Raw genomic sequence first — 23,921 nt, 5'->3', positions numbered from 1 at the left:
TTATATACATACATATATATGTTATGTACATATGTATGTATATGTAAGTTCCAGAATCTTTCCAGACTATTATTGTATATGCAAGCATACACAAACTTACTACATAAATCACTTTTTACCATTATAAACACAAAAACGCTACTATTAAAGAATTTATTTTAACAAAAACATAACCGTTTCAACAACACAAACTGAGTAAAGGATGAATATGAACATAAACATAATATCAGTTAGAGAAAATGAAATTCCCAGATTTGAATATGTGCCAAAACATTTTTGCATTATATCTATACATAAGTTAATATGTATGTTTATGTATAACGTAGATAGAGTAGTAATTTTCATTTTTGTGTAATTTTTTGTGGTATTTTAAAAATACATTTGTAAATTGAATTGCTTGTTAATACCTAGAAATATTTCTAAAATTATAAAAACTTGAATTCTAGAATTTAATTTAATTATCGAAATGGAGTTTATAACTTCTAATTCAAAACAGTTCAAAAATTTTACTAATTATTAAATTTATAAGTAGTTTTAATATTTTTTTTTTTAATTTTCTCAAAATTTTTACCCAAAACATCTTCATTTTTTCTAAAACTATTTACGAATTTAAAGCACATATTCGGCAAATTTGAAAGTGCAATTTTTAACAATTAACAATTTTACACTTGCAATTCCTCTTAGTTCCGATTGGAATTCATTTAATTCCAAAATTGAATTTCACTCGCTTTCAATTCTATGGTTTTTAATGGAATTGAATTTGATTGAATTTGCTATATAGTTCGATATTTGGATACATTTAATTTTATTTTAACTAGTCCATTCTACAAAAAAAAAAACTATAGTCAAACATGATAATATATTTCTAGAACCGAGAAGATTCAAGACTCTTAATTTCTGGAGTAAATCTAAATAATACCAAATCCGGGTAGAAGTTGCATATAAAAAGAAAAATTAGATCGAATTTGTAGTAGGACTTTTATAATTTGTGAATCTACTTCGAAATTCTTATTTTTAGACATTCAAATATTAGAGTATATGAAAACGCTTAGTTACAAACTTTCAAATGTATAGCTAACTGTCTATTTGCATACATATTTCTTTTGTCGTGTACGTAATTTTATATTGCTTATTTTTTTTTTATTTCAAGAGATTTCAAATAAATACTAATTAAAAATATGTTTACGCTTCAAGAAAATTAACAAATGTCCGAAAGCTTTTGATACTGACTGTATTTCTTGTAATGAATTATAATACGAAATGTAAAATAAAAGCTTATTGATAACCGATAATGTAATTTTTACCTCTTTAACTAATCTAATTCTTTACCGATATGCTCACGTAATAAAACTGAGTATGTATTTCAATTACAATTCTCAGTTTGTTTCAAGAATGACTAACATGTTAATAAACCATAAACGCTTCTGTTATCTTTTTATTTGTTTGCACATAATATTTAAATTTGGGTTAGAGTTCTAATTTTTTTTATTTATTTTTTATTTAACTTAAATATAGTAATTTCTTATGAATTTAATTATCGTAATTTATTAAAAGAACTATAAATTTTTGAAATAATAAATGAAGAAAATTAAAATTGCAAATTAATTGTACTTATTGAAAGAAATTTTCAATTTTTTTAAGGTGAAAAGATTTTTTAAACTAAAAATTAAATTAATTTTGTGACTAAGTACTAGGTGTACTGAGCACGAATCACAATAATGTATGTAGATAGGTAGGTACATTTCGGAATCAAATGCAGTTTGCAAGACGATAATTTAGTTTTGAAATACAAAGGGTTTGACTGTATATAAAATTGCCCATTTGAATCTAAATCAAAGAAAGATGCAAGACTCAAAAAACCCGACTATAATTTGTATTCAAAAATTTATTTGAAAATTTTTGATTATCACACTTATTTTATCAATTACATGTCTTCTCATTTCTTATGAACATTTAAATTAATTCTAAAATTTAATGGTCGGAAAATGAATAATAAGTGCATTGCTCTTAAAAAATATAAGAAATTTAATTTCTTTAGTTATCAATATTGAAATTTTGTATTTCCTTTTCTATATGATAATTAAATTAAATTGCTATATGTGGATTAGCAAGTGATAAATTTTTTTTTTCTTTTCCAGTTAATATTTTAAATTTCAACAATTCATCTTAAGCATTTAAAGCTTATTAAAAATTCAGCGATAATGTGTAAATAAAGCAATTTTTTTTATGTTTCTTGTTACCTTTTCTTTCTGTACATATGTACATATGTAGATATTATGTATTTGTATATTGGTTTGTATAGATCTTGGAAAATGAGGCTGTGGTATTTATATATAAGTATATAGGTAGGTACGGTACACATCAGTACATTTACGGATGCAATATTATAAAAAAAAAATAATTAATTAGAAGAAGCTTTCAACGATTTTCCATTATCTTCAAATAGTGATCTTTAAATATTATTTATAATTTAAATAATAATAATTATTAAGAATATGTGGAGATTCCTTTTTCATTTATAATAATAATATAAAAAAAATTTTAGTTTTTTATTTGAAAACTGCGGTTATATCGAATATAATAAAATAATTTGTTAACATACTCCACTAAAATAACTATTTAATCAGTTTTTTTTACAATATTAAAATTATTAAATTAATCTGTGTAACAGTAATAAACACCAACCTCCCTAAACTATTTTATTTCAAGAAGATCGTGATTATTGAGCATAGGTAGGTATTCCTGTTAACCCATTCAATATAAAAACAAAATTTATAGACACCAAACAAAAAGTTGGTGTCTATAAATAAGTAATTTTGGTCAGCAAATTTCTAAATCAATAGTTATGTATATAGATAGGTAGGTTCTAAGTGAACTTAGAAGTACATACTTAGTTTACATAAATCTACATACCCATATATTATCTAGATAATATGAACATGTAGGTAATATAGGTAAAATTCATTACCTAGTACCTTCTATTGTCTATATAAGATTTGTTAATTTTAATAAATCAATAAAACTTTGATTAATTTTCGAATAAGCTAAGCCATTAAAATTCTAATTAAAAATGTTAACATACAAAAATTTATTTTAATATCACAAATTATATTCTGATCTCGGAAAAGCCATTTAAATATAATGTAAGATCCTCGACTATTGTAGAATTTCACAACTGGTCGCTATAATCGCTATATGCATGTTTGTATGTACATATGTGAATAATTATCGTAGCAACATAAGTTAGTTAGGTCCTTCAACCCTCGATAAATTATTTAATACAAAATTCAAAATGGTTTCATTTCAATTTCATCACGAATTAAATCTTATTTTGCAGACTTTGCATAAGCATATTTTTTTTTTCTTGCGGGAACTTAAGTAATCTAGAACATTTCACTTTTCTTTAAAATCAATGTTTTAAAATGTGCACATACATACAGACATATGCACATTCAAAAATTAAATAACTTAAAAAAGTAAAAAGTACTTACTTGCTTGATGGTTTAGCATTATCTCCCAATCCACTGATAAAATTTGTTGAAGACATTATTTTTTTTTTCTTTATTTTAATCCGTCAAAAAAGTAAAATCAATTATTTATTAAAAGCGGTAAATTTTGTAACGATTTCTATTAAAAAATTTTTAATGCACGATCTCGAAAATTTTCTTATTCTTTTTTAACTTTTTAAGAACACACGAGGATCAATTAAAAATGTCCTTTTCTTGTCACGATTTTGCAGTTAGTTATACAAAGAAAATTTAACACCAGAAATTTTTTCCTTTTATAAAATATAAAAATTCAAATTGAAATTGAAATATAAGCAAAATATAATTTGATTTACAAAGATTTAGAAAATTGAAAAAAACGAACACGAAATTTTAATTATTATTTTGTAAGAAAATAAAATTTCTTCTTAATTAAAATAAAAAATTAATTTTTAAGACAAATTAAATTGACAACAAAGAACAAACACACCGTTTCGAACGAACGACACAAAACGATTGATAAATTTGAAAATTCCGCCTGTTTCATATGCTTTTTTGAATTTGCCGGAGACTTGGAAATTTGGAATAACTGCAAAATATTAAACCATATATATGTCTCTTTTTAGCCACGTCGTTTCAAACGAGTTAAAAGAGATAACTATATAAATTAAAACAAAAAAAACTAAATAAATGTGGAAATTGTGGAACGAAAACTGCAAAGAAAGAACACAAAAGAGAAATTTGTAAATGGTATGAATCAATTTTGGGATCAAACCAAAATTAAACCAAAAAAATATTTTATTATTCTACATAAATTATATGGAATATGGCGTGTTTCCATTGTAAATTACAATTTTTATGGATTTTAGAAATTATAAAAATTTAAATATAAATATTTAAGTCTAAAATTAGGAAAAAATTACAAAATTTATTGAGATGTAAACTTTAGTATGAACCAATTTCTAAACGCTCATTAATATCTCGACACATAAACTTTCCACGCTTATCTACCCTCCTCCATCCCCCCTAAAACATTATTCAAACAACACATTAAAAACAAAAAACGTACGTAATAAAAAAGAAAATTAGAAAAATAATAAAAACGAAAACGTCAAATGAGCTTGGGTTTTGGAAATTTTGGTCTTTGGATAACATTTTAAGGTTTAAAGTATTTTTTTTGTGCAAATCAATTATAAGAATTTTTATAATAAAAGAAGATATGATATTTTAAATTTATTTAAATTTAAAAGAAACAGAGTATTATAAAAAAAAATGTTAAATCAAATATCTGCTGAAGCTTTATATTCAGCAACTTTTGTAGAAAATTATATGGACTGCGTTGAAAATCTTCCAGATGATGTACAAAGGCATTTATCTAGGATACGTGATATTGATGTTCAAGTACGAAGTAAGTTAAAAAAAATTTAAATATTTGTCTTAATTTAAGAATTTTGAAAAACACAAAAAAAAAATTACATGAATATTAAATATAACCTCAATTATTTTTTGTGTACAAAATTTTTTTTCTAATAAGCAATACAATAATATATGTACACCTATTATAAACTTATTTATTTACTTATAATTAAGAACAATCCGTTTTTTTTTATTCCTTTTTAATTTAAAAGATTATTTACGCGATGTCGAAAATTATTATGATCAATGGGTTAGACTTACAAGTTCAACGAATGAAAGTGACATACAAAAACGTAGTAAATTAATGGCTAAAATACAAAAATCCTTTATAAACGCTCAAGAATTGGGTGATGAGAAGATGCAAACTGTAAATCAATTACAAGAGTTAATTGATCAAAAGACAAGGCAAGTTGATTTAGATTATAAAAATTTGGATTATGGTAAAGAAGATCAATTAATGGATACGAGTCCAATTGGTGTTTCAACTAGTGGTATTGGTAGTACGAGTGGTACATCAAATATAAATATTCAATCTGGTAATAATAATATACAAAAAACTCCAAGACCACATAGCCCGATATCATCTCAATTATTACCAACATCGGCAATTAAAGTTGAATCAACACAACAAAATGTTAATTATTCTATAGCTCAAACTATAACAACCATTATGAGTGGTGGTAATACACCATCTCAACGTGGTAATACACCTACAATATCAGAGAAGAATAATTCTAATAATAATAATAATAATAACAGCAACAATAATAATAATAATAACAGTAATAATAGTGGAAATAACAACAATAATAGCAATCCTATTGAACAACGAACAACAAGTAAAAGATCGCGAAGACCTAGAAATGAAAATAATTCAAATGTTAATGAAACTGGTGGAAATGAATCTAATAATTCTGCTAATGAAAGTGGTAATAACAGAAATTCTACACAATCAAATGCAATATCAGGTAGTAATTCTGGTAACAATAATAATGCAAACAATTCCAATTCTGGAAATTCTAAAAAAACTGGTGGGCAAGGTGGTGCTGGTGGTAAGAAAAAGAAACGTAAAACTCGTGGTCAAAATAATCAAAATCAAAAAGATCAAAGAGATGAAACACCACCACCAGATCCAATAGATCCAGATGAACCCACTTATTGTTTATGTGATCAGGTTTGTATTTTTTTTTTAAATTCATCATTTCTTACTATATTTAAAAAATTTGTTTTTCTATTTAAGATATCATTTGGCGAAATGATTTTATGTGATAATGATTTGTGTCCCATTGAATGGTTCCACTTTTCTTGCGTATCACTTATGTCAAAACCAAAAGGTAAATGGTTTTGTCCAAATTGTCGTGGCGATCGTCCTAATGTTATGAAACCGAAAGCTCAATTTTTGAAAGAACTGGAACGTTATAACAAAGAGAAGGAGGAGAAAACTTAAATTTTAATTTTATTTTAATTCAATTAAATGCATACATACTTTTAATTTTCAGACTAAAATTGAAACTTATAATTTTAAAAGATTAAAATTTCATAATTGCAAAATGTTTATTTAAGTTAAGTTGATTAAAATTAATAAGATTATATTTTTGTTGTTTGTAAAATACATATTATATACATAGGTTTATTTTGTGCTTTTGAATTTTAAATTTAAACTTTCGAAAATTATATTTTTCAATATAGAACTAAAATATTGTATAAAAATTTCTTATTAATTCGAAAGAAATAAATGTAATTTTTTTAAAAATTGAAGTACTTTTACATTCATCCCATAATATCCTATCGTTTCAAGGTGTGCGTCTATTGAATGAACATATATAGGTGCTCTGTTTCCACTTTTGAGTACCGCCATCCCAAAGCTGAAACAGTAAACAATTATTTTTGATATTGGTGTATGAACTGATATTGTTTGTTTCAAATATCAACGCGAAAGTACTGTCCATTTTCTTTTTGATCAATAGCCCAGCTTTCTGTTTTTTACCTTGCTCCATAGCCTATACATATGGAGATTCATAAATGTACTTACAGAGCAAAATGGAACTCACAAGTGAATGCCAAATTTATTTATGCTTAAAACGTAGCTGATTGATGTTCAACTAATTTCATTAAAGGTTCAACAGCTCCGTTTGGGGAAAAAGATTGCACGACACTAGCAAAAAGAGAATTAGAAGAATAGAAAAATTTGATCTTCTTTTCCTGAAAAGTATTTTGGGTTTGAACAATGTTGAAATGAAATTTACTTACGATATGGCATTAAAAAGGACGTTCATCTATATTTGGAGGTAGGTGATATACCATTATTATAGTGGAAAGGAATAAAAATCCAAAATTATTGTTATAATTAGAATTATTTATTATGAAAAGAAATACCATTAGTTATACGCAAAAATATTTCATCAGATACAGAACGAAATTTAAAAATAAGAATAGATGAGATGTGTGTGTTTTGCTTCGTAACTTTTAGTAAAAAATGCATACTTCAATGAGTTTGTGTAAATTTTTTTTTTTAAGTTAACCCAAAAACATACAATTTCAAATATATGTATTTGAAATATATTAGGGGATTATTCTTGGGCGGCCATTTGACTTGGTGTTGGAGCTTCATTATTACCATCTTTTTTCTTAGATCCAGATACAATATCATCAATTCTAAGTAATAAAATAGCTGTCTCAACTGCAGTTTTATACACTTGTAATTTTACAGATAATGGTTCCCAAATACCACGTACATTCATATCAACGATTTCCCCAGATTCACCATCAATACCCCAGGCACATACAGTATCACCAGAATGCGAAGCATGTTTTGCTCTAAGCATTGTTAGAGATCTGATTGTATTAGCACCACAATTCTGTGCTAAAGTTCTTGGAATAATTTCTAATGCTTGAGCTACAGCACTATATGGTCCTTTGACTTGACGTTTAGTCAACATTTGCGATATAGCCATTTCAATAGCACCACCACCTGGAACTAATCTTGGTTCCAAAACTAAATTACGAGCAACATGTAAAGCATCTTGTAAATTACGTTCAGTTTCATTTAAAATATCTTTTGATGGACCACGTAACAAAATTGTACAAGCTTTTGGATCCTGGCATTTTGTAACAAAAGTAAAATATTCATCTCCAATTTTTTTTATTTCAAAAAGGCCAGCTCTTGTACCAACATCTTTTTCAGTAAGCTCTTCAGTACGATTAACAATTGTTGCACCACAAGCTCTAGCAATTCTCAAATTATCAGTTTTTCGTAGACGACGAATTGCAGTGATACCAGCTTTTAATAAGTAATGTTGGGCTAAATCGGATACACCTTTTTCAGTGAAAACAACATTTGGTTTAAGAGCAATTATATCGGCACAAATTCTTTCAACATGTTCTTCTTCAATTTGAAGCATTCTTGTAAAATCTTGCTCGCCAACAATTTCCACATTAGTTTGACTTTCACCTAAAATTTGGAAATTTGTAAGATTTAAAATAAATATTTACTTTCTATACAATCTCATACCCTTTTTGTATTCTAAAGGACAATCTAGTAAAATTATTCTTGGGTTTTCAATATAACGACACATTTTTGGATGTGTTACATCTTTGTTAATCATAACCCCACTTAACACACATGATTCACTGATTGATCCTCCAGGAATTTTTTCAACTTTTGCATAACGTTTTATGTCCACATCTATCTTTCCATTTTCACTCATGGCAACCGTATCAACAGCATCTAAAGCAATTTTCACAGCTAAATCAGACCACCTATTAATGAATTTGGTGCCAATGCAAGACTTAACAACTTTAGCCATTTCTTCTCGATTGTTTCTATCTAAGGGAACTGATAGATCACTGTTTAAATGTTTTATAATGTCTTCGAGAGCTTCTCTGTATGCTCGAATAATCATAGTTGGATGCCATTGTTGTTGTAAAAATGGCTCTGCAACCGCCAACATTTCTCCAGCTAATACAATTACTGATGTTGTGCCGTCACCTACTTCCTCATCTTGTGTTCTAGCAATTTCGATCATACTTTTTGCTGCTGGATGTTGGACAGTGATTTCTCGAAGAATAGCATTTCCATCATTTGTCATAACTATTCCTCCCATTGGATCCATTAACATTTTTAACATTGCTTGAGGCCCCAAACATGTTCTAATAACATCAGCAATAGCCTATAATTTATTAGAAGTTAAAAATTAGGTTAAAATTTTCATTATTGTTTTTATGTTAACAACCATAATATTGCTCACTCTTATGCTAAATTTAACAGTAAGTTCAACTAATATAGTATGATAGAGAATGATGTAAGTTAAATTTTTCCATAAATCAAAAAATTCGTTTATAAAATCGAAATTTATTTTAAAAATTTAACCTATGAGTGAGTCATTTGATAAAAAAAAAATGTTACCTTCCCAGCGGTAATGTTTTCCAGCTGAACTTTTCTACCGGAATTTCTTTTTGTATTTTGACCTACGAATAATTATAATATAATAAAATTGCGTATATTAATTTAAATAATACGTTACTTAAAACCAAAATCGGCTGAGCTCCACCAAACATTTTGTTATTTTAAATTAATTCTTTAGGAAAAAATAAATTACTTAGGAAAACTCGTGCTTTATTGCTAAAAATGAAAACTGCGGAGGTTATGTCAAGTTTATTTGTCACTACTCTTGACAACCTACAAGAATATTTGGTTAGGTGAAATCTACAGAAAAATAATTTAGAATCCAAATTTGACAGTAAATAAGGGTTTGTGCACAAAATAAGAATTTTAAAAATATTTTCATTCACCAAAAAATTTTTTTTATTTTTGACAATTGTTTTTTATTCTTTAAATTGTCATTCTTTTTTATATATTTGAACTAATAATCGCAAATTAAATTGTTTGACACATAATTGTATTTAAAGTAAAAGGAGTAAAGTTCTTTTCTTTTTTACATAATTTGTGATTGAACACAATAATTTTTAATTTATCGAACCCAAATTGTTATCAAAAATTTTATTGGTTTTAAATTTTGCTATATATTTGGAGTTGTATTTTATTCCACCACACTTCGTATTGTTCATACGCTCTAAAAATTTCTCACAAGATGGCAGTAAATTCATTAGAAATATATAATGAAACAAAATGGCTTTATTATAATTGGCAGTAAATTCAATAGAAAGATAGTATTATTATAGATGACAGTAAATTCATTAGAAATAATTTGTTAAGAACCGGCTTTATTATTCCAGTACCGAAAATTAAGTTTCCAGCTGTAATTCCAGAAAACATAAAAATGCCCAACAGCTGATTGTCAAAAAACAATGATTCGGTAATACAAAGCTAAAAAATTTTTTGTCATAAAGTTTATTGATAATTTGATACTCTTTGTTTTAAGTTGTTTTAAAGAAAAAAGATAGTTTGTGAAGAAAGAAAAAAATATTAAAAATTATTTCATCTGTAAAATTAATTATTTAAAAATTGATATTTTGAACATTATTTTTTAAAATGTTAAAATATTTTATATTTGCATTTTGCCTACCAGTATTATTAAATGCGGAATTAGTCAGGTAAGCAAATTAAATTACAAATATATGTATATATGTTTGTACACATAAGTTAAATTTTGAATATATATATATATAAAAATAGATATAAAGGTACATACCTAGTTGTAATTGTTTGAAACACTATATGAGTCATTATTTATCAACAGATTATTTAATTATATACACACAAACATACTGCACAAAAATTAAGCAAAGAAACCTTACATTTTCTTACATACATAAATACATAGGTGCGGAAGTCACCTTCAGTAATATCACTAAAAAATTAGAGTCAGATTAAACTGTGTACATACGTACATACGTAATTTATAGACCATTTTTGTTAGTAGTCCTGTTTATAATAAATATATGTATGTAAATATGTATTAAATAAAAATATATAAGATGTTTGTACAAGAACATGCTCTTTTTAAAACGCATTAAAATTTTATGATGAAGTTGGCAAACAATCATTTAATTTTTTGTCTAATATCTAATTCTATGCGTAGCAATATAAAATTGCCATCATGTCACAATCTTTGGTAAACATTTTATTGTAGTCTTATTCCATTTTAAATTTCAGGTATACCCACATAGATGGGTAGTAGATATTGCAAGTTTGTACAAGGAAGAAAATTGAATAAGAAAACTTGAATGCGAGAGTGTATGCATGTTTATATTAACTTGCCGGTTTCAAAATTAGTAGTCAATTGTGCTATGAAGCTAGCAACAAAATCTTAACGGGTAGGATAATAAACTACTGACATGCATTTTTACCAATTATAAAACTAATTATGTAAAGTTATATGTGTATATTTTGGAATTTACTTTATTAAAAAGTCAAGAAGCAAAAGTAAAATTTGATTTGAAACAATTGGGCACTAGTATCTACGTACATCTTACAGGTTCAAATTTCAATATAACTTATAAATTATGGATGCCTTACAGGAGCATACCAATATTAATATTTTTCTATTTAATATTTAAAAATCTTTCGAAGAAAACAGAGAAATATTTTTCCAAAATTCTCGAGATTTTATTATTGTAAATAATTTTATAAAATCGCAAATGTTATTTTAGGTTAAAGTTTATTAAATAGGCTTATCTACACAAATTATTACAAGTTTAAAAAAAAACTTATCAATAATGGAATAAGAAAATAAATATTACCAGACAAAATGTTCAATAATTTACACAAAACAAGATTACTTTTAATTAACGGGGATTTTGTACTTTATATGTGTAGTCACATCTGTATGTACATCCATATATATATATATATATATTATGTATATATATATATACATACATATTGATGTATCTATTTATCAGTAAACAAAGTTGAAAGGGTCATTAATCTGACCACCGATTTCATATTATTTTTCTCAGCTTAGTACCTATACTTTGTTATATTTATTTGATAACAGATGAGAGAAAATAATTAATAATTTAAAATATTGTTATTATTTTGCAGAGTCAAATTAGAACGTGCAGAAAATGTTCGCAATCATTTCAGAAGAGTTGGTACAGAATTACAACAATTACGATTAAAATATGTTGAAGGTCCTACACCAGAACCTCTATCAAATTATATGGATGTAAATATTATTTCTATATTAAAGTATTTTTAAACCTTACATCTTTTTCTTATTTTAGGCTCAATATTTTGGAGTAATTTCGATTGGAACACCACCTCAAAGCTTTAAGGTTGTATTTGATACTGGTTCATCAAATTTATGGGTCCCCTCAAAACAATGTCATATTACAAATATAGCATGTTGTATGTTGAATACCTATATTAAATTTTATTTTATTTTTTTCAAATACAAATAATATGTTTTATTTTTAGTACTTCACAATAAATATGATGCAAATAAATCAAAAACCTTTGTTAAGAATGGTACCGAATTTGCTATTCATTATGGTACTGGTAGCTTATCTGGTTATTTATCCCAAGATACAGTCAATGTAAGATTTTTTTAAATAAGAAAAAAATGTTTAAATGCTAAAAATAATTTTTGTATTTTTCATTTACATAGATAGGAGGAATAGACATAAAAGATCAAATATTTGCAGAAGCTATCAGTGAACCAGGACTTGTATTTGTTGCAGCTAGATTTGATGGAATTCTCGGTTTAGCATATAAATCAATTGCAGTTGATGGTGTACAACCACCATTTTATAATATGTATAATCAAGGATCTGTACAATCTCCAGTATTTTCATTTTATTTGAATCGTGACCCTTCAGCACCCGAAGGTGGAGAAATCATGTTCGGTGGATCTGATCCTGCTAAATATAAAGGTAAAAAAATATAAAACTAATTATGATATACGTGGATATAAATTCTACTTAAAAAACTTTTTCAGGCGATTTTACTTATGTACCAGTAACACGGAAAGCCTATTGGCAATTTAAAATGGATTCAGGTACAGTCGGTAATACAGAATTTTGTAAAAATGGTTGTGAAGCAATCGCTGATACCGGAACTAGTTTAATTGCTGGACCAGTTGGTGAAATTTCTGAAGTTAATAAAGCAATAGGTGCAACACCAATAATGGGCGGTGAATCAATGGTTGATTGCTCTTTAATACCAAAAATGCCAAATGTTAAATTTGTTATTGGTGGAAAATCTTTTGAATTAGAACCCAAAGATTATGTTTTAAGAGTAATATTATAATTAGATTTAACGATTTCTAAATTTTTTAAACGTCAATATTTTTAGGTATCTCAGTTTGGCAAAACTATGTGTATTTCTGGATTTATGGGACTAGATATTCCACCTCCAAACGGACCATTATGGATTTTAGGTGATGTTTTCATTGGAAAATATTATACAGAATTTGATGTTGGTAATGACAGAATAGGATTTGCTGAGGCAGCTTAATTTTCTTTGAAAAACATACAAAATTTTAAATACCAAAAATATATTTTACATGCCTTAGAACAAAGAAGCAAAAGTTTAAAAATTCAGTTTTGAACTAATTTAGTAATGTAATTGAATTCGAACAAATAAAGATATTAATCATTGAAGACTTATTACTATATAAAAAAAAGAATAAGGGTACTATTTAGTCCAACAGGTGTTTTAACATTGCTCATGTGAATATATTCGTACGTTATTTTAAGATTTAATAAACAATTCAAATTATGAGTTCTTATGGCTGAATTGTCTAGCAACACATTTTTACTGAATTTTGAAGTTACGATAAATTAATATAAATTTATTAACATTTTTACATTGTATAAGCGGTAAATACTTTAATAGCTGAATTCATGGAATCAAATTCTAACCTTGTGAAGTTTTTTGAAAAATTATTGTTTATATATATGTATATTGTTTATATATTTGAAAAATTATATTGTTTATATACATTTTCTCAAATATTTGACCATCATTAACTTCAAAATTCAGTAATATTTTTAATATTACATAATCCAGCATCTACGCATTACTACAATTTTGAAGTCATTTGAATTAATGCCAAGATTACTTAAGTTTAACATCAGAAATAATGAGCGCTTTCCCTAATAGTCTTCGAAGTATTTAATATTTTATTAATCTTAATTTTTAAAAAATCTTGACTTCAAAATATCAGTTAGAGGATATTAATACAAAATTCAGTCTATGGGTTGTTATTGTGTATTTGAAGTCGTGAATGCTCTAAACAAGCAAGTCCAGAAAATGCAAGTTAGATTTAGCAGTCTTCAATGCAGTAACCGTATGATTCTGTGTAAATTAATATGTATGCTGACTTCAAAATTATAGTAAAATTATGTTTTACAAATCTTACTTATGAGTTTTAAATGTTGAATTACCAAGGAATTACAATATTTTGGGTAAGCTCTTACATATAATTCCAAATTATTTTGTAATTTAATAAAGATAACCCTTATTTTCATTATGTCTTTTTTTAATAATAAACTGAATATTTGTTGTTATGGAAATCAAAATAAAATATTGTTTTACTTTTTAATTTCATTTTGAATAAAAATTATTATTAAGGAGGTAATATACAATCAAAGTCAATGTAAACCAGCTTAAATAATTAAAAACAATATAATTTATCCAGAAATTTTTAATAAAAATGGAAAGAAAACAAGGCTTTTTAAAGTAATATTTTTTGTTCAAATTTTATTTTATTGTAAAAGTTCAAACGTATTCTTCTAATTTAATTTTGAAGATGGTCACATCATATCACGTATACCGAACCAACTTTTATTAAAGAAAAAATTTTTGCTTACCATTGTGATGACACTATTACATTTTTTGATCTTGCAACTAAACAACAAACATTTTATTATGCATTCGGAGGTGATTCAGGTGATGGAGTATCATGTATAACTGGTCATAATAATTATTTTATGTTTGCATTTGCTGAATTGAAATATAAACCAAATATTTATATGGTGCTATATCCAAATATGCAAATAACTAAAATATTACCTTGTAAGCTAAATATATATGTAAATTTTTTTCAAAGTTAATTATTAATAAAAAAAAAAATTTTAATTTTAGCAAATCATATCACAAAATATATTGATATTAGATTTACAGATTCGGAATATATTATTGGTTTAACAGGTTATCCTTTATTTGCAATTGCTATTTGGAATTACAGAAAAGGTATTATAATGGGTGAATATCGCACTGAAATTATGATTGAAAAACAAAAATTAATATGTGGATCAACTGGAAATATATGTGCTCAATATTGTTCAATTACCAGAGAAATTAATATTTGGGAAATAAATTCGATTAGTGAAAAAGTTTTCCTTATTAAAAAGAATATAAAATTAACATCAATTAAAAGTGAAATTGATATTGATTTAACATTTGGTCTCGATGGTAACTTATATTTAATTGATTCTGGTGGAATATTTTATATGGTAAGATATTTAAATCGTTAATACTTTAATAAATAAATACCTTGCTCATGTAATTGTAAAATAATTCAAAACTTACCCACATATACACATGTATGTTTAGACTGCACTACTATTGTAGTTTGGTTTTCTTATTGATGAATTGCCGTGAATGTTGACGTTAAAATCTAACTTAATCTAACTTGACTGATTCAGCAATATGATTTTAATTTAAATTTTTGCATTAACGTTTTTTAAATTTTTTTTTTAATTATTAGAAATTATAAATACATATACATATGTACTTTATTTGAGAATGGTCACTGCATCTTCTATTTTGAAACCCTGGGGTCTTATCACGTAATTCGATTTTTTTGAAACGATTTTCATATTTGCAGAAAGGGAAAGGTTGTACTATACAAATTGATTGGTACTACCTTATCTTATTTCCGAATATGAAAATCGTTTCACGAAAATCGAATTACATAGTAAGGTCCCAAGTTTTTTTCTTTTGCTTGCTTATTCTAGCAAACTTCAAAGATAAGTTTTCTGTTTTGAACTTTTGGTTGTTATTTTAGAGCTTATTGATTTCGACTATATTTTCCGAATAGTCTCAATTTCAAAATTAGTTTTCATTTACATATTTTAAAAAATCGAAATTTTTTGAATCGATTTTTTTAAATCTATAAATACTATCGATAAATTCGATTCAACTAAGCAATGAATAGCTGAACTAACTCTAAATTTTTAACTTTAAGCAATTATTATGAATACATAAATTTATTTTTTAAAGATTCAAGGTACAAACTGTATTTTAAAAAAACTTTGGATTTGGGACGACAAAATTGAATCAAATGCTGAAGGTTCATGGTTTATTGAAACTCATAAAGGTGGTTTCTTAATATTAAGCTGTAACAATTACCTAAAATTTCTAAAAAAGGATAAAACTTGGAATGTTATTTTTACAATTGAGTTAACCGAATCAATTAATTGGCTTAAATCAATAAATAATTTTGAAAAAACTTATTTCTTAACAAAGGATTGGAAAATTCAAATTTTACTAGATAATTCAGAAAAATCTGGATTGGAAGAAATTGGTGAAATTGGACCATTTATAAAACAATTTGCTTTAATTCAACCTTATGCAAAAAATGTTGCACTTTTACTTAAATCAAACCAAATAAGAATTTCTGATATTGTTACTGGAACAGTTCTTTCAAAAATACAAGTAAATGAGGCGATCTATTTTAAATCGTATCCTACGTTACCAGTATTAATTGTTGGTCATTCAGATGGTACAATAACTTTAATTTCATGTTATGAATTAAAAAATCCAAAAATTCTTACAAATTTCAAATTAAATAATTTTCCAGTCAAGGATATTTTAAATACAGAAGATTATATGGTAACATTTGATTGTAGTAAAACATTTTTTATTATCAAAGGGAAAATTGGTGGTTCATTAGAAGTTGTGAAGTATTTTCAAATAAAATACGATATATATAAAATGGTGGCCATAGAAGATAGTGAATCATCTTTGAAGTTGATCATAATTCCATGGAAAAATTATGAATTTCAAATGGAACTAATAGTTTTAATATATGAAAATGATAAAATAACAGAAAAAATTTATAAATTAAAGTTTAATTTAGTTGACATTATAACAATTGAAAAGCGTTTACTGGGATCAGCTTTTAAATCAAATGAAATTTATGAATTAAATTTGGATAATGAAAATATAATTGATAATTTATGGCAGAAATCAATTCATCATATTAAATACACTAGATTGTATGGAATTCAAAATACAATAATGACATGGGGACTTGATGGAATCGTGAGTTTCTATGATTTTAGTAAAAAATCTTTGAATTATGCATTTTCTGTACAAAACCGAAGAAATGAAATGGATTATATAATATCTGCGCAATGTACACCAAACCAAAAGTAAATATTATTTATTTGTTTTATTAAATTTGCACAATAATTTCAATTCATTACTAATTTTAGACACTGTTTCATTCTAACAAAAAAAGGAACCCTTAAATGTTTTACAACCAAAGAGAAAATTCCTGATTTTGTTATAAATATTCAATTAGAAAATTATTTCATTAATGCAACAACTTTCCCATATAATATGGAATCGGGTGAGATGATTATAATGATTTTTATTCTACACTTAATCTCTATAGTATTGCGTTGTTACAATCTCTATAAAATTTCTATAGTATTGCGTTAAAAACAAAAATTCTTTTTATATATTTTAGGAAGATCATGGATTGAAGAAATGTCATTTGATAAATTTGAGAAAGAAAAAATAAAATTTGCTAGCAAGAGAGAAAAAATTATGGATGATTTACAAAAAATTAGAGAAAAAGTACAAGCTTTAGTTGATGAAAATGAAGCACTTGAAGATCCAGATGATCGTGTTCCTCTGAGTAGCTTGAATGTAGCTAAAGAATATGCTCAACGTATTATCGATAAAGCAAAAAAGAATCGTGAAGCTGAAGATAAAATATTAAAAGAATTTATAGCACATCAAAATCGTATTACATCTCTTATTCTTAGTCAAACATGGAGTCATATGTTAAAGAAAAATCAAAAAGTTTTTGGTATTTTTACACATTTAGAATGTGAAAATTATGCTTTGTCACATTTCGATTTGAAAAAATTTGAAAATATTGAAGAGAAAATAAATTTACATCGAAATAAAGAAATTTCATCAGATATTTGGTATGCATTTCTACCACCATGGCAAAAAAAAATTTATGATCCTGAAAAACGAAAATCAATAGAAATTCTTCAAACTGACGTTAGTGAATCAATTGTTGGATCACAAAAACAAATAATAGAAAGAAATCAACAATTTGCTCTTTCTGGGACTGCAACACATATTTTTATTGATCCTCATCCAGCTCAATATCATCAATTCGAAACAACAACCTTTAATCAAATGTACATTCAGGAGTTTTTGGTTGAGGTACATATATTGTTTCTGGATAATGTTTTTAAGAAAATCATATTAAAATTTTTTTTTTGCTAGTTTGATGTTAGAAAATTAAAACAAAGCTTTAACAAAATTTTTGAAAAAATGATTCAGACAAAAGAAGATACCTTGAAATACGTTAGAGAAAGAAATGACCGCTTTAGAGTTATTCAAACTGAACAGAATGCTTTGGCTCTTTTAAGAGGTGCTGATCCAAATTTTACCCGATATATTGAAGATCCTGAAGTAGCACCAGAGGAAACTCCTGAATCAGTAACGAAAGTAAGTTGCTTGGAAGCTTGGAAAATAAGAATTCCAGAATTCAACTAGATATGTTTATTTGAGATTTTCTGAAATACAAAATCAAAATTTCTATAACTATATCAATATATTTTTTAGGTTGAAGAAACAGAAATTAAAGTAAAACCTTATATATCTCCAACTGAACAACGATTAATGGAAGAACTGGCACAAAAAGAGGAATTAAGACGTTTAGCTTTATTAGCAGATGATTTTCGTGAAAGAGCATTAACTGTAATGATGGATGGTGTATTGGAAAAACGTTGGGAAGATGAAATCAAAAAAGATGTCCCAAAACCTCAATGTTTACTTAAGGATAAAGATCCTAACGATTATACAAAAGATGATCATAGAGCATTAAAAGAATATGAAGAAAAAGTTGAATTTATTTGTTCAGAACGTGAACGTTATCGAGTGATGTTAGATGAAGAAGACAAAAGACTGCAAATAATACAAGATGAAAATATTTTAAAATTTAATCAGAAATGTGGTGAATTATTTTTACAAAAATTGCAATACGATGCAGCTGTTAAACAGGAAGAATTGAAATTATTAAGAACATCTTCCTTTAATTATCAACGAATAAAATTTAAACAAAAAGAAGTTACTTTAATGTAATTTTATTTTTAAATTCAACAATGCTAATTTAGTAACTAAAATATCTTTTTAGTAATAATTTGACTGAAAAACGAAAAAAAGTTGATGAATTAACAGCAGTTATTGCAGAAATTGAGAAAAAATTTCAAGAGTATCAACAAAAATATGAGCAATTACAAAATCGTGATAAAGGAATGGAAAAAGGTTTTAAGTCTCAGTATGCCGAAAGTGCACCAGCTTTTGTTTTAGATACAGCATATAAATCATTTAAACGTAGACCTAAATGGCAACAAAAAGCTTCGGCAACAGCAACTATTTACAATGAATTGGCAAATATCATTATAAGTAAAAGTTCATTAAAAGATACTTTTCCATTACCTCCCGACTGTTATGAGTACTTAAATTTATTGGAAAATAATGATCATTTTAGTCAAGCGCCCAGTATAATCGATCAAAAATTATGGGAAATATTATGCCGTTTAAGAAGAGCAAAAATTGATAGTGAATTTAGAGTAAGTATTAGAGGATGTTTAATTGTTGAACTCAACTTATTCAGCAATATAATTTTAATTGCTGAATAAGCGAAATTATTGTAAGATCTGCATTTATGCGCTTGCTCTTTATAAAATTGATTTAACAATGAAAATAATGAAAATATAATTTGAATTTTTTTTATATAAAGTTAAAAGCTCTTGGTTTGCAACTAGCAGAAATAGAAGCCACTCTTAATTTATTTATAAAAGAAGTTTCTACTACAAAATCAATGAATTCTTCATTGGAAAAGGATTTGCGAGATTTGAATTTTGCTTATGTATGTATAAAATTTCATATTTCATAAATTTCTATATAGTAATTATGATTCTTATTTTAAAATTTTTAGCAAGATTTTGTAAGAAACAGAACAGTTCAAATTGTTATGCCAATGGGTCTGGTAGAAGTTCCATTAACTGGCAAAATGTCTGATTTTCAAGGAAGTCTTTTATTGAGTAGAGCTGATATTGACGACATAAATACTATTATTAAGGTTAGTTAGTTTTTTTTGTTTATTTCGTGAGCCTTGCAATCTTGCATAGTAAGTTGAGTACAACTAGACATTTTGAAGTTATGGAGTATTATAGTTATTCGGATAATAAGGAATGGCTGTAATTGAAAATGTCTTTTGCACATTTTTTTTCTAAATTTTAGTTGTAATTTTATAAAGAATTGCATAAAAATTTCTTTGTTTTAGAAAACTGGACAGAAAAAATTAAAAACCATGTACAGACTGGCTGTATTCCGACGAAAAGTTTTAATGAAAGAATGGGAGCATACTGCTTTACAGATGTCAGTTCAAGATTTAAAAGATTTTCTTAATGTGGTTGAACATACAAATGTTACATTCGAAATGAGACAATGGTTAAGAGAAAAATCTGAAAATCGTCTTATTGAAGTTACGAATAGTTATTTGAGACGAAAAGTTGAAGCTAAATTACAATACTTAAATAGATCTATTAAGGAAAGGTAAGTACCTATTATAAGTACATGTGCACATTAATATATGAAAATTATTTTTTGCTAATATTTTTGGCTTATTATCTCGTAAAACTAGAAAAGTCGACATATTTGTATCTATCATAGAATACCTAATTGCGGGGGTGCATGAAATAGATTGTATTGCATTTCACATCTCAATCTGAGCACAGATTTCAATAGTTTACTAATATATATGTACATATTTTGCAACTTATGTTCGAAATTGCTCCGCGTTCGGTATGATAACATGAAAAGTATGAAAAGAAAGCCATTGTTGTATAGAAAATTTCGTCGGTCAATGCACTTTCGCTTCAAATATCGATAAAAATGTGCTCGAAATTTGATAACAGAGAAATTTTATATTTTGTAAGAAAACAGTTGAAATTTTACCACGTTTCCTACAATCCGTTGGAAACTTCTGAACGATTTGCAAGATAAAGCAAAATGCGAACTGTGACTTTTCTTTCTTACGTAAATGCTAAATTTTTTATGTTTAAATATTTGAATCTGACGAACGGTACAAGATAGGGCCGATGATTACATTCAAAGGAGCTAATTTTGAAAACCCATAGTACTACCGCAGCGTAAATTTTTTTGAAAAATGGCATTTGTTGCCGCAAAGTATTCATCTGATAGTTTGTTGATTTTCGCTTTCCGGTAAATGCTTTTAAAGCCATTATATTGTTCATTTGTTTTAATTTTGTATATAAAAACTAATTTTATTTTTTATAAACTTCTTCAAACTCTAAATAAATTTTGTTTTAATTTTTCATTCTTATTTAAAATTTAATATTTTAGCAATGACAAAATTGATGAGTGTATTACAAAAATTAAAGAACAAAAAATTGAAAATTCTAAACTGGATAGAGCTATTAAACTATTAAATATTGATGTAACTGAAAAGAATTTAAATCGTGATTTAGTTTTTGAGGAAAAACAAATAAGAGAACAAAGAGAAAGGTGCATATAAATACATACAACCATTTATTTATATTTTATTGCATACATAAAATAATTTTTTTTTTCATTTTAGAATGGTTATCTGTATGGAACGAAGTAGATTAATTAGAAAAGTTCAAGCTGGTCATTTGCAAATATTGGAATTGGCAACATTATTAGAACTTCAAAAATTAAAAACATATCCGACATTAAATCCTTTAATGAAAAATTTATCTACTATTTCAAATACTCAATAGAATATTTTTTATATTAAGATATTTTTATATTGAACCAAAAGATTTCATTGTGAAATTAAATTAAAATCGAAAATGTGTGGAAAAAATAAGGTTTCCGTGAAAATTTTTAAGATTTTTCAATTATAACCATATTTTATAATTCAAAATTGAGTTATAAAATATGGTTATAGTTAGATCTAGTGAAATCTGGTTGTAAATTTATAATTTTTTTTTTCTTTTGAAATTTCAGATGAAAAATTATGAATTTATGATTTTCTTAAAGTTTTTGTCTTTAAAAATTTGGGAAAGTAATTATTGTTTCATGACTAATTCCAAACCAAAAAAAACGCCATTTTTATTATATAGCTTACTCTTAGGACATACAAGCGGACATTAAAACTCAAAGACATTATTAAATAATTTGAAATTCTTAACTTTCAAATTTTGCTATTGTAAATTCAAATATTTTTCTTAGCATTTCCTTCGCATTAGCTGCATTTCGTATTCACATTATTTGCATTTCATGCATTTAATTTAATATTAATTTTACGATTTGAATAGCACATAAACCAGTTGAAACTTAATCCAAATAAATAAATCTTTATTAATATTCTAAAATTGTTAGGAACACTTGATTTGAGAAAATTATTTTAGATCATTTTTTAATTCATTTATACAAGTTATTATAAAAATAGAAATTTCATTTATGTACGCTTACGAATTACGGATTATGTAACTGAAGCAAGCACGATACATTTTATTTTTCTTTCAAATTCAATACATTAAAATTTATTCTATATTATTATTAATATTAGCTGTACATTTTTGCATTCTTGCAAAAAAATATACTTGTAAGATTGCATTACAGTTATTTAATTAATTTAACCGGAACGGTTTGTGGTGATTTTTTTTATTCATGCAAATGTATTATGGCGGTTCTTTGTATACCTACACCTAATATGCAGCACTATAATAGTGTTAAGTAATTTCAAAATAACTTTTGCTTTATGTATTTTCGATTCATAATTAGTATAGCTTTATATATAAATTTAAGCTTAATAGAGTATTTCTTTAGGGTATTAAGTACAAATGACATTTGATTTAACTGATCACAATCAAAATCAATTGATATTATAAATTATAGATAGTAAAAATGGAGTAAGAGTGTTCCTTAATCATCGTATTTCTCTACGTGCATAGCAAAATAAAAACTTATCGATTTATTTTTTGAAAATCTGTTACTAACTCATCTTCTAGAGGGGAAAGGTGATTTGCTCGTCATTTTACGAGTAATATATTAGTTTGCAACATTATATCAAAGATTGTTTTTAAAATATCCCATGTAAAGATGTAAAGTGTCGAATATTAAAATTTCTGGAATTGCAACTACATAATTTAAGATTATCGATTTTTATTGAGGTTCAGAACGTCATATACACTTGAAGGATCGGTTATGGTTACGTTCCTTTAAAAAATTCTATTCTTATTTTAGGAAAATTAAGTTTTTATTTAGAAAAAATTTAATAAAAATGTTAGAACCTTCAGTCTTTATTTTCCTATTTCTGACTTTAAGGGAGGTCAAGCAAAATGTATTTCCATTCTCATAAAGAAAAGACGACCCCGTAAAATGTAGATCTAACGTAAACTTATTCAACATTACAAATAATCGCTCAATAAAAGTAAATTGTTTTGGATAACTTCTCCAAGTTTTTATTGAAGAACTTCTTATGACGGATAACTTTTATAATTTCTATATAATTTGCATACTGAAACAGTTTTTCGGAATCTCATTTCTTTATTAAGCTTTAAAAACTTTTTTATTTTTAAATTGTACATATAAAGTATTTTTCGCTTTTTCGAGATTTGAATTGTAAGAATTCAAATTTCGAGAAACTGCAAAAATTAAAAAATTGTCTTGGCCGGATTCTGTAGGATGTTTGTATTTGTTCATTTATTGCAAGAATTTGAATGCACTGCTGTCTGCATTAACTATTTTGTTTCCTTGTAAGGTACAAAAATACAATAGGGAACGTCTAAGAGTTTTTCTTATAT

At 25.9% G+C, this 23,921-nt stretch overlaps 4 protein-coding genes across 4 annotated transcripts; 3 read left to right on the top strand and 1 right to left on the bottom strand.

The window, feature by feature from the left end:
* The first annotated feature begins 4,612 nt into the window (after positions 1-4,612).
* LOC129609717 (inhibitor of growth protein 1) lies at positions 4,613-6,577 on the top strand. Its single transcript, XM_055521827.1, has 3 exons — positions 4,613-4,893; positions 5,114-6,075; positions 6,142-6,577. The coding sequence occupies exons 1-3, from the start codon at positions 4,758-4,760 to the stop codon at positions 6,346-6,348; spliced, it is 1,305 nt and encodes a 434-aa protein (XP_055377802.1). The 5' UTR covers positions 4,613-4,757; the 3' UTR covers positions 6,349-6,577.
* A 665-nt stretch (positions 6,578-7,242) lies between these two features.
* Positions 7,243-9,560, bottom strand: LOC129609535 (T-complex protein 1 subunit gamma). The gene is made up of 4 exons (XM_055521504.1): positions 9,425-9,560; positions 9,307-9,368; positions 8,413-9,070; positions 7,243-8,352 (listed from the first exon to the last, which is right to left on the bottom strand). The coding sequence occupies exons 1-4, from the start codon at positions 9,456-9,458 to the stop codon at positions 7,472-7,474; spliced, it is 1,635 nt and encodes a 544-aa protein (XP_055377479.1). The 5' UTR covers positions 9,459-9,560; the 3' UTR covers positions 7,243-7,471.
* A 688-nt stretch (positions 9,561-10,248) lies between these two features.
* LOC129609536 (lysosomal aspartic protease) lies at positions 10,249-13,466 on the top strand. Its single transcript, XM_055521505.1, has 7 exons — positions 10,249-10,454; positions 11,908-12,031; positions 12,090-12,213; positions 12,283-12,401; positions 12,473-12,737; positions 12,803-13,101; positions 13,159-13,466. Exons 1-7 carry the CDS (start codon positions 10,393-10,395, stop codon positions 13,318-13,320), a joined length of 1,155 nt encoding a protein of 384 aa, XP_055377480.1. The 5' UTR covers positions 10,249-10,392; the 3' UTR covers positions 13,321-13,466.
* A 482-nt stretch (positions 13,467-13,948) lies between these two features.
* Positions 13,949-21,928, top strand: LOC129609800 (cilia- and flagella-associated protein 43). Its single transcript, XM_055521921.1, has 19 exons — positions 13,949-13,976; positions 14,440-14,464; positions 14,618-14,883; positions 14,953-15,323; positions 16,093-16,210; positions 16,364-16,594; positions 16,673-16,775; positions 17,088-17,246; positions 17,310-17,446; positions 17,567-17,911; positions 18,014-18,279; positions 18,343-18,567; positions 18,685-19,199; positions 19,256-19,694; positions 19,865-19,993; positions 20,063-20,206; positions 20,411-20,682; positions 21,493-21,654; positions 21,728-21,928. The coding sequence occupies exons 1-19, from the start codon at positions 13,949-13,951 to the stop codon at positions 21,888-21,890; spliced, it is 4,098 nt and encodes a 1,365-aa protein (XP_055377896.1). The 3' UTR covers positions 21,891-21,928.
* The last annotated feature ends 1,993 nt before the right edge of the window (positions 21,929-23,921 follow it).

This window comes from Condylostylus longicornis, unplaced genomic scaffold, assembly GCF_029603195.1.
Source record: "Condylostylus longicornis isolate FDR11 unplaced genomic scaffold, ASM2960319v2 ptg000040l, whole genome shotgun sequence".
Classification (NCBI taxonomy): domain Eukaryota; kingdom Metazoa; phylum Arthropoda; class Insecta; order Diptera; family Dolichopodidae; genus Condylostylus; species Condylostylus longicornis.
The sequence above is the reverse complement of the archived record's forward strand: the minus strand, read 5'-3'. Positions and strand labels throughout refer to the sequence as shown.